This window comes from Equus caballus, chromosome 21, assembly GCF_041296265.1.
Source record: "Equus caballus isolate H_3958 breed thoroughbred chromosome 21, TB-T2T, whole genome shotgun sequence".
Lineage (NCBI taxonomy): Eukaryota > Metazoa > Chordata > Mammalia > Perissodactyla > Equidae > Equus > Equus caballus.
Window position 1 is genome coordinate 10,645,671 of NC_091704.1, and position 12,122 is coordinate 10,657,792.

Below are 12,122 nucleotides of genomic sequence, written 5' to 3' on the forward strand. Positions count from 1 at the left end.
CCATCTCCTATCTCTTTGGCCATCTCCTGTGTGCAGCACTGCAAAGACACTGCCTGAGGGACAGGACAGACGGTCTCAGGGGCCTGCCTCGACTTGGTTATGGGGAAACTCCCACCACAGAGCAGGTACAGAACGCCTCCTGTCACAAATCCATTGTGAAAGGAATCTTCATTCCCTATTTCACGTGTTTAGTTTCCCCAAGAACACCAGGAGCCATCCCCTCTTCCTGTAATGCGGCACTAGCCCCTACTCCCACAGCCAGAAAATTAGCGCCCAGCTTCAAACACCACCAGATCCTGAAGTCAGTTCCTGCCGAGGCCTCCCATCCATTCTGTAATTCCATGGTAACTCCTGAGGTCTCCTTTCCCCTCAGACCCAGCTCCCAGCCTACCCTTGGCTTCTTAGAGGAACAGTGGGATTTCCCAGAAGCATTCCCAGCCTGGGCAAGAAATGTTTTGAAATGTTCTCTTAATTTTCAAGGACAGGGGATATTGGTAGAAGTCATTTGGATGTGTATGTGCAACAGTTTTGATGTAAATAGTATGTTTTTCAGACAGAGATCGAAGAGTAGGGCTACTGGGTGTAACAAGGAAATGGATACACTGATGCAATGTTTTCATGGTGTGAAGTTTTAGAGAGGAAATATCATGGTTAAGAGCAGAGAATATCCAGCATCTTATGTTGAAATTCCAGCTCAATCACTTTGTAGATATTGGTAGTGGGCAAGATACTTACCTCGTCGGGGCCTCAGTTTCTTTATCTGTTGTTGGCAAAAATGATAAGTGTACCTAATTTGTAAGGACATGGAGAGAATTAAAGGAGTTGATGTTTGAAAAATGCTTGGAACACGTAGCACATTACAAGCACTGTACCTATATATTATAAATGAAAATTAATTCTTCTGACACTGTAAGCACCAGTGGGGAGAATATTGCCTGGGTGGACGTAGAATGCAGTCCATGATATAGGATGAATCACTGAATGAACAGCACTGTTGAAGGCATTACCAATGACACATCCGCCTCTCTAGGGACATTCCCAAGCATAGTCACACCCAAGCATCCCTCCTCTGTCCTGCATTGTCTTCTTTGATTCTATCCAGGAATCAGGGAGGCTTCTTGAACCCTGGTACCCACACCCGCTAAATGTTCTCTTCTCTCTCTCAGCAGACCCAAGTGCTTGTCCTAATGGCTGCAGCTCACAGGGTCTGCAGTCTGATCCTGATTTTAGATTTACAGTGGTGCCAAAATATCCTGGGTTTTTTTTCCTTCTCACCAAAGACCCCCAGTACATAGGTGTATACTCTAGTTGTGAGCACCTCTGGTTGTGCTGTGTGGGTTGCCACCTCAGCATGGCCTGATGAGCAGTGCCATGTCCATGCCTGGGATCTGAAGCAGTGAAACCCTGGGCTGCTGAAGTGTAGCACATGAACTTAACCACTCTGCCACGGGGCCAGCCCCCAAAATATCCTGTTTTGTCATAAAATCATAATACCAGCAGGAGCTAAGGCATGGGAAATAATCAGATCTTCTGGGGTTGAAGTTTTACAAGGCAGCTATGATGAACAGTAAGAATATTTGGATGGTTCCAAGAGAATTACTGAGGTCATAGACCAAGGATTCCAGGAATGGTAGGATATAAGAAGAGAAATTAAACTGAGGGCATGGTGATGTGGCATCACTTCCGATCTTGAGGAACGGGTGTTTATTGTCTGAGAGTGTGAGTAAAATCTAGTCACCAGAGATTTGTGGCGGGTTAATATGTTTCTGAATTTCTCATTATTGAATATGATCCTTTGGGTTGATGGAAACATCTGGGACAGGGGAGTCAGCCCCTCAGAGTTGGGCGGATGATAATGTCACTACTGATTCAAGCTCTAAAGGAGCCACCAACATCAAGTCGCCAGTGAGAGACACTATCTGCTAAACATATCCCTAGCAAAGCACATATATTTATAATATAGCAAGAGCTCTTACAACCCAACAGAAAGAAGACAAACAACACTACCCTGCTTACCAGGAGACCGCAGAGCAGGCATGTGATGAGCACCAGGAGTCCCACCAAGTAAATGAGGATGATGGCCCAGAAGGGGAAGTCTAGGGTGATAAGCGCTGGGCTGAGCCAGCTCCTGTCATTCCTCCAAGGCTCCTGCTGTCCCCGCACTGTGTCACAGTCCTTGACACGAGTTGGCCAGCTTTCATCATCATTCAAGACCCAGTGTGCATGGTTCTCTTTGACGCACAGCATCAAGATATTCCCTTCCCACCCAGGACTAGGGCTTTCTTGAAGCTTACCAGAGTTCTCAGTCAAGGCATTGTTTCTGTTGGGAGAGTACCCTGAAAGTCAATAAAATGGAATACATGTGAGTGTGTTTTACTTTTTTTTTAATCAATATTATGATAGATTACAACCTTGTGAGATTTCAGTTGTACATTATTGTTAGTCATGTTGTGGTTACACCACTTCCCCCTTTGTGCCCACCCCCCAGCCCCCACCCCCTTTTCCCTGGTAACCACAGATCAGTTCTCCTTGTCAATATGTTAACTTCCACCTATGAGTGGAGTCATATAGAGTTCTTCTTTCTCTGTCTGGCTTATTTCGCTTAACATAATACCCTCGAGGTCCATCCATGTTGCTGCGAATGGGCCAATTTTGTCCTTTTTTTATGGCTGAACAGTATTCCATTGTGTATATATACCATATCTTCTTTATCCAATCATCAGTTTCTGGGCATGTAGGTTGGTTCCACGTCTTGGCTATTGTAAATAATGCTGCGATGAACATAGGGGTGCAAGGGACTCTTGGAATTTCTGATTTCAGGTTCTTAGGATAGATACCCAGTAATGGGATGGCTGGGTCATAGGGTATTTCTATTTTTAACTTTTTGAGAAATCTCCATACTGTTTTCCATAGCCGCTGTACTAGTTTGCATTCCCACCAACAGTGTATGAGGGTTCCTTTTTCTCCACAACCTCTCCAACATTTGTCGCTCTTGGTTTTGGATGTTTTTGCCAATCTAACGGGTGTAAGATGATATCTTAGTGTAGTTTTGATTTGCATTTCCCTGATGATTAGCGATGATGAACATCTTTTCATGTGTCTATTGTCCATACTTATATCTTTTTTTGAGAAATGTCTGTTCATGTCCTCTGCCCATCTTTTGATCGGGTTGTTTGTTTTTTTGTTGTTAAGCTGTGTGAGTTCTTTGTATATTATGGAGATTAACCCTCTGTCGGATAAGCGGCTTGTAAATATTTTTTCCCAATTAGTGGGCTGTTTTTTTGTTTCAATCCTGTTTTCCCTTGCCTTGAAGAAGCTCTTTAGTCTGATGAAGTCCCATTTGTTTATTCTTTCTATTGTTTCCCTCAACTGAGGAGTTATAGTGTCCGAAAAGATTCTTTTGAAACTGATGTCAAAGAGTGTACTGCCTATATTCTCTTCTAGAAGACTTATTGTTTCAGGCCTAATCTTTAGGTCTTTGATCCATTTTGAGTTTATTTTGGTGTGTGGTGAAAAAGAATGGTCAATTTTCAATCTTTTGCATGTGGCTGTCCAGTTTTCCCAGCACCATTTGTTGAAGAGACTTTCTTTTCTCCAATGTAGGCCCTCTGCTCCTTTGTCGAAGATTAGCTGTCCATAGATGTGTGGTTTTACCTCTGGGCTTTCAATTCTGTTCCATTGATCTGTGGACCTGTTTTTGTACCAGTACCATGCTGTTTTGATCACTGTAGCTTTGTAGTATGTTTTGAAATCTGGGATTGTGATTCCTCTGGCTTTGTTTTTCTTACTCAGGATTGCTTTAGCAATTCGCGGTCTTTTGTTGCCCCATATGAATTTTAGGATTCTTTGTTCAATTTCTGTAAAGAATGTCCTTGGGATTCTGATTGGGATAGCATTGAATCTGTAGATTGCTTTAGGTAGTATGGACATTTTAACTATGTTTATTCTTCCAATCCATGTGCATGGAATGTCTTTCCATCTCTTTATGTCATCGTCAATTTCTTTCAAGAAAGTCTTGTAGTTTTCATCGTATAAATCCTTCACTTCCTTGGTTAAATTTATCCCAAGGTATTTTATTCTTTTTGTTGCGATTGTGAATGGGATTGAGTTCTTGAGTTCTTTTTCTGTTAGTTCATTGTTAGTGTATAGAAATGCTACTGATTTATGTATGTTGATTTTATACCCTGCTACTTTGCTGTAGTTGTTTATTATTTCTAATAGTTTTTCTATGTATTCTTTGGGGTTTTCTATATATAAGATCACGTCGTCTGCAAACAGCGAGAGTTTTACTTCTTCATTACCTATTTGGATTCCTTTTATTTCTTTTTCCTGCCGAATTGCTCTGGCCAACACCTCCAGTACCATGTTGAATAGGAGTGGTGAATGTGGGCACCCTTGTCTTGTTCCTGTCCTCAGAGGGATGGCTTTCAGTTTTGTCCATTGAGTATGATGTTGGCCGTGCGTTTGTCATATACAGTCTTTATTATGTTGAGGTACTTTCCTTCTATACCCATTTTATTGAGGGTTTTTATCATAAATGGATGTTGGATCTTGTCAAATGCTTTCTCTGCATCTATTGAGATGATCATGTGGTTTTTGTTTCTCATTTTGTTAATGTAGTGTATCACGTTGATTGATTTGCAGATGTTGAACCATCCCTGTGTCCCTGGTATAAAACCCACTTGATCATGGTGTATAATCTTTTTGATGTATTGCTGTATTCGGTTTGCCAGAATTTTGTTGAGGATTTCACCACGGAGCCGGCCGCTGGAGCTCCACCCAGCTCCAGTCCTCTCCGAGGAGATCTCCGGCAGTCCTGAGCCCCGTTGGGCAGGCAGCGGCAGCCGGCAGGCCGCGGCGCTGCTTGGGATTCTCTCCGGGACCTTCCCGGCATTGTGAATGCTGGGAGGGGCCCCTCCACTAATGGCAGACAGAGAGTTTTGTCTGCTGCCCGGGCGGAACTCTGGAGCTTCCCCCCTGGGCCACAGAGCCAGCCTCTGGAGGTCTCCACAGCCCCAGTCCTCTCCGAGATCTCCGGCAATACTGTTTTACTTTTTTAAATAAAAGTTTTCAAAAACACAGGAAAGTAGAACAGTATTGGAAACATCGATTGACTAGATTTAACAATGTAAACTTCATCCAATTAAAACAGTATTCCATCCAATGTGTAAATTATTCACACTTGCCACCTTTGCTTTCTCCCACATTTTCCTTGAAAAATGTTTTTTATTTATTTTATTGAGGTCATATTGGCTTGTAACATTGTGTAATTTCAGGTGTACATTGTTATATATCAGTTTCTGTATAGACACCATCGCACTCACCACTAATAGTCTAGTTTTTTTCCGTCACCATAAATATGTACTCCTTTACCCCTTTTTCCCTCTTCCAAGCCCTTCCCCTCTGGTAACCACCAATCTGTTCTCCTTTTCCATGTATTTATGTTCCACATATTGGTGAAACCATAAGGTGTATGTTTTTCTCTGGCTTATTTCATTTAGCATAATACCCTCAAGCTCCATCCATGTTGTCACAAAAGCACAATTTTGTCTCCTTTTATGGCTGAGTAGTACAGCATAGTGTGTGCATCTATCTGTCTATCTATCTATCTATCTATCTATCTATCTATCTATCTATCTACAACATCGTCTTTATCCATTCATCTGTTGATGGGCATTTGGGTTGCTTCCACATGTTGGCTATTGTGAATAATTAATAAATCTCTGAATTGTTAATTTCATGCTCCTTGGATAAATATTCAGTAGTGGGATAGCTGTGTTATGTGGTATTTCTATTTTTAGTTTTTTGGGAAATCTCCATACTGTTTTCCATAGTGGCTGCACCAGTTTCCATTCCAAGCAGCAGTGTCTGAGGGTACTCTTTTCTCCCCATCCTCTCCAACATTTTTGTCTTGTTAATTGTGGCCATTCTGACAGGATAAGATGATATCTCATTGTAGTTTTGATTTGCATTTTCCTAATAATTCATGACACTGAACATCTTTTCATGTGCCTATTGGCCATCTGTATATCTGTTTTGGAAAACTGTGTGTTCATATCCTCTGCCCACCTTTGTTTTTATCATTTTCTTTTATTGTGGTCACATTGGTTTATAACATTATGTAAATTTCAGGTGCACAACTTCAGATATTTTCATTTCTGTGTAGATTACATCCTGCTCAGCACCCAAAGACTAATTACAATCCATTGCCACACACATGTCCCTAATCACTCCTTTCCTCCTCCTGCCTCCCCCCTTTGCCTCTGGTAACTACCAATCCAATCTCTGCCTCTATGTGTTCGTTTGTCATTGGTTTTACATTCTACTTATGATTAAAATCATACTGTATTTCACTTTCTCCCTCTGAAATATTTCACTGAGTGTAATACCCTTCAGTTCCATCCATGTTGTCACAAATGGCTGGATTTCATCATTTCTTGTGGCTGACTAGTATTCCATTGTATATATATATACTATATCTTCTTTATCCATTCGTCTCTTGATGTGCACCTCAGTTGCTTCCAAGTCTTGGCTATTGTGAATAGCACTGTGATGAACATGGAGATGCATGTACCATTCTGCACTTGTCTTTACATGTTTTTTGGATAAATACCCAGCAATGGAATAGCTGAATCATATGGTAGATCTATTCATAATTTTTGGAGGAATCTCCATATTGTTTTCCATAGTGGCTGCACCAGTTTGCACTCCCACCAGCAGTGTATGATGGTTTCCTTCTCTCCACATCTTCTCCAACACTTATTGTTTCCTGTCTTCTTAACTATAGCCATTGTGATGGGAGTGAGGAGACATCTCTTTGTAGTTTTGATTTACATTTCCCTGATAGTTGATGATGTTGAACACCTTTTCAAGTGCAGGTTGGACATATTTATATTTTCTTTGGAGAATTGTCTGTTCAGATCTTTTGCCCATTTTTTAAATTAGGTTGTTAGTTTTTTGGTGTTGAGATATATGAGTTCTGTGTATATTTTGGATATTAACCCCTTATCAGATATATGATTTGCAAATATCTTCTTCCAATTGTTAGAATGTCTTTTCGTCTTGTTGATGGTTTCCTTTGCTGTGCAGAAGCTTTTTAGTTTGATGTAGTCCCATTTGCTTATTTTTTCTATTGTTTCCCTTGCCCTGTCAGACATGGTACTTCAAAATATGCCACTAAGACTGATGTCAAAGAGTGTACTGCCTATGTTTTCTTTAGAAGTTTAATGGTTCTGGGACTTACATTCAAGTCCTTAATCGACTTTGAGTTAATTTTTGTATATGGTGTAAGATAATGACCTACTTTCATTCATTTGCATGTGGCTGTCCAGTTTTCCAAACACCATTTATTGAAGAGACTTTCATTTCTCCATTGTATGTTCTTGGCACCCTTGTTGAAAATTAGCTGTCCAGAGATGTGGGGGTTTATTTCTGGGCTCTCGATCCTGTTCCATTGAACTGTATATCTGTATTTGTGCCAGTACCATGCCATTTAGCTTACTATAGCTTTGTAGTATATTTTGACATCATGGAGTCTGATACCTCCAGTTTTGTTCTCTTTTCTCAGGATTCCTGTGGCTATTCGGGGCCTTTTGTTGTTCCATATAAGCATTAGGCTTCCCCATTCTGTTTATTTGAAAAATGTTGTTGGAACTTTGATAGAGATTTCAGTGAATCTGTTGATTGCTTGAGGAAGTATGGACATTTTAACTATGTTAATTCTTCCAATTCAAGAGCACGGAATATCTTTACATTTCTTGTGTCATCTTCAATTTCTTTCAACAATGTTTTATACTTTTCATCATACAGATATTTCACCTCTTTTGTTAAGTTTAATCCTAGATATTATATTCTTTTTGTTGCAACTGTAAATGGGATTGCATTCTTAATTTGTCTTTTTGCTACTTCGTTCTTAGTGTATACAAACTCACCTAATTTTTGGATGTTGATTTTGCATCCTGCAACTTGGCCATATTCATTTATTATTTCTAAAAGTTTTTGGGTGGATTCCTTAGGGTTTTCTACATATAAAATCATGTCATCTGCAAATACTGATAGTTTCACTTCTTCCTTTCCAATTTGCATCCCTTTTACTCTTTTTTCTTGCTTGATTACTCAGGTTAAGACTACCAATACTATGGTAATAAGAGTGGTGAATGTGGGTATTCTTGTCTGCTTCCTGTACTTAGAGGGGCAGCATTCAGTTTTTCTCCATTGAGAATGATATTAGCTGTGAGTTTGTTATATATGGCCTTTATTATGTTGAGGTACTTTCCTTTTCTACCCATTTGGTTCAGAGTTTTTATCAGAAATGGATGCTATGTCATGTCAAATGCTCTCTCTGCATCTATTGGGAGGATCATGTGCTTTTTATTCTTCACTTTGTTAATGTGGTGTATGATGTTGATTGATTTGCAGATGTTGAACTATCCCTGCATCCCTGGAATGAATCCCACTTGGCCATGGTGTATGATGTTTTTAATGTATTGTTGTATTTGATTTTCTAGTATTTTGTTGCAGAGTTTTGCATCGATTTTCGTCAGTGATACTGGTCCATAATTTTCCTTTTCTGTGATGTCCTTGTCTGGTTTTGGTATCAGGTTATGTTGGTTTTGTAGAATGAGTTAGGTAGCTTCCCCATCTCTTCAATGTTTTGGAAGAGTTCGAGAAGGATAGGTAATAAGTCTTTGAATGTTTGGTAGAATTCACCAGGGAAGCCGTCTGGTCTTGAGCTTTTATTTTTTGGAAGTTTTTCATTACTGTTTCATTCTATATCCTGGTGACTTCTCTATTAAAATTCTCTAGTTCTTCTTGATTCAGTTGGAAGGTGGTATGTTTCTAAGGATTTATCCAGTTCTTCTATATTATCCAATTTGTCAGCATATAGCTTTCCATGGTATTCTCTTGTAATATTTTGCATTTGTGAGGTGTCCATTGTAATTTCTCCTCTTTCATTTCTGATTTTATTTGAGCCTTCTCTCTTGTTTTCTTCGTGAGTCTAACTAAAGGTTTGCCAATTTTGTTTATCCTTTCAAAGAACCAGCTCTTGGTTCCATTGATTTTTTCTATTGTTTTTTAGTCTCTATTTCACTTACTTCTGCTCTGATTTTTACTTCCCTCCTTCTACTGATATTGGGCTTTATTTGTTTTTCTTGTTTGTTGACATAGACCTGCATTGCTATAAACTTCCTTCTTAGAATTGTTTTGCTGTTTCCCATTGATTTTGGCATGTCATATTTTCATTTTTATTTGTTTCCAGGCAATTTTTGATTTCTCCTTTGATTTCTTCATTGACCCGATTGTTGTACAGTTGCATTTTGTTTAATCTCCACATATTTGTGGCTTTTCTGATTTTCTTCCTGTAGTTGATTTTTAGTTTCATAACTTTGTGGTCAGAGAAGATGGCTGGTATTATTTCAATCTTATTAAATTTATTCAGACTTCTTCTGTGGCCTAATATGTGAGCAATCCTGGAGAATGTTCCATGTGCATCTGAAAAGAATGCGTATTCTGTGGTTTTTGGATGCAACGTTCTCTATATCTACGAAGTCCATCTGATCTAAAGTGTCGTTGAAGGCCAATATTTCCTTTTTGATTTTCCATTTGCATGATCTATCCATTGGTGTAACTGGAGTGTTAAAGTCCCTTACTATTATTGTGTTACTGTCTATTTCTCCTCTTATATCTGTTAATAATTGCTTTATATATTTAGGTGCAGAGATATTTACAAGTGTTATATCCTCTTGTTGGATTCTTCCCTTTAACATTATGTAGTGCCCTTCTTTGTCTCTGGGTACAGTTCTTGTTTTAAAGTGTATTTTGCCTGATATAAGTATTGCCACCCTAGATTTCTTTTCTTTGCTATTTGCATGGAGTATCTTTTCCCATCCCTTAACTTTCAGGTTATGAGTGTCTTTAAGTCTGAAGTATGTCTCTTGTATACAACATATGTATGGGTCTTGTTTGTTTTTATCCAATCTTCCACCCTATGCCTTTTGATTGGAGCATTTACTCCATTGACATTTAAAGTAGCTATTGGTAAATATGTATTTACTCCTATTTTGTTATTTTTTTCTGTGTGTTTTAGTAGTTCTTCTCTGTTCCTTTCTTCTTCTCTTGCTCTATTCTCTTGTGTTTGGGGGCTTTCTTTAGTATCATGTTTGGCCTCCTTTCTCTGAATTATTTCTGTCTTTATTACAGGTTTCTGGTTTGTGAATACCATGAGGTTCTTATGTAATAATCTACATATATAGCAATCTACATTGAGTTGATGATCTCTCTAGTTTGACTTCTTGCTAAAAACTCTACTCTTTTACACCCCTTCTCCCACATTTTGTGCTTTTGATATCAAATCTAACCTCTAATTTTGTGCGTGAGTATCCATTACCTTATTATCATTGAAATAGGTAAATTTAGTTCTTTTGTATTTTGACCTCCATATTATCTTCATAGGTGGTTGATCTGCTACATTTACTGTATTTTTGCCTTTACCAGTGATTTTATTGCCTCTTTATTTTATTAGAATTTCCTTATCACTACTTTTTATCTTCTCTTTCCCACTTAGATAAGTCCCTTTAGCATTTCCTGTAAAACTGGTTTCTTGGGGATAAACGCCTTTAATTTTTGCTTGTCTAGGAAACTCTTTCTCTCTCCTTCCATTCTGAGTGAAAACCTTGCTGTGTAGAGTGTTTTTGGCTGTAGGATTTTTCCTTTCTGCACTTGAAATATATCCTGCCACTCACTTCTAACCTGCAAGGTTTCCGCTGAGAAGTCAGCTGACAGCCTTATGGGTTTTCCTTTGTATGTCACTTGTTGCCTTTCTCTTGTGGCTTTTAGGATTCTATCTTTATCTTTAATTTTTGACATTTTAATTACAATGTGTCTTGCTGTGGGCCTCTTTGGGTTTATCTTGTTTGGTGCTCTCTGTGCTTGCTGTACTTGGATGTCTGTTTCCTTCCTTAGGTTAGGAAAGTTTTCAGCTATCATTTCTCTGAATAGATTCTCTCACCTCTTTGTCTTTCTCTTCTCCTTCTGGGACACTTATAATATGAATGATAGTGGGCTTAATGATGTCCCAGAATTAACTTAGATTGTTGGTTCTTTTTAGTTCCTTTTTCTTTTATCTGTTCAGCTTGGGTGATTTCCTCTACTCTTTTGTCCAGCTTGCTGACCCATTCTTCTGTATCATCTACTCTGCTACTGAGTCCCTCTAGTGGATTTTTCATTTCTACTACTGTATTCTTCATTTCTGATTTTTTTTTTTATATTTTCCAATTCTTGGTTGACGTTCTCACTGTGTTCGTCCAATCTTATTCCAAGATCAGTGAGCATCTTTATGACTTTTTCTTTGAACTCTTTGTCAGGTAGATTGCTTATTTCCACTTCATTTAGTTCTTTTTCTGGTTTTTTTCCTGTTCCCTTGCTTGGAATGTATTCCTTTACCTCCTCATTTTGCCTCTTTCTCTGTGCTTATATCTATGTATTAGGTGGGTCAGCTACGTCTCCTGATCATGGAGAATTGGCCTTATGTAGGAGATGCCTTTTGAGGTCCAGCAGTGTGCTTCCCTCTCATCACTAGTTCCAAATGTTCAAGGAGTGACCCCTGTGTGGGCCACATGTGTCCTTGCCTTGTTGCAAGGTTGCTTTTGCTGCAGGTGCCCAAGGAGTCCAGGTTGTCCCCCTGGCTGGCTGGTTGTAATTCTCAGCTCTGTGTGCTGCTGTTCTGGACCCTTCAGTCACTTTGTTGCATTTGGGGACAGGCAGCACCACTGGCTGTAATGTCTAAGAGCACATTCCTGTTGCAGTTTTTCTGTTAAGTGAGTAGGACTCCAGTGTGACTGGTTGCTAGGCTCAAGGGGTTACAATTGCTGTAGGATTCCAGCCTGCAAGGCTGTTGTCAGCTTTCTCAGGTTTGCAGCTGAGGGGGGCTAGCTGCAGGAACCAGAGCACCCAATTGTTTCAGGCTTGGGAAGGAGGGGCTGATCCCATATGTGGCTGTTTGTAAAGCACAGGTCTTCTGTTGCTGATAAGCCCCATGGCCCACAGGTCCACACACACTGTCAATACAGTCCTGGCACATGAACACATCACTGCTCCCTGGAGCGGACCCAGTCACCACACTG

The 12,122-nt window shown here is 39.6% G+C and overlaps 1 protein-coding gene across 1 annotated transcript in view; it reads right to left on the reverse strand.

Moving 5' to 3' along the window:
* LOC138919875 (ral guanine nucleotide dissociation stimulator-like) overlaps positions 1-12,122 on the reverse strand; it is a 136,441-nt gene that overhangs the window by 40,736 nt on the left and 83,583 nt on the right. Inside the window, exons 8-9 of the mRNA XM_070246463.1 lie at positions 2,017-2,336; positions 736-788 (exon numbers count right to left, since the gene is read on the reverse strand). Of these exons, the coding sequence (XP_070102564.1) occupies positions 736-788; positions 2,017-2,336 (373 nt within the window). The remainder of the gene's footprint in view (positions 1-735; positions 789-2,016; positions 2,337-12,122) is intronic.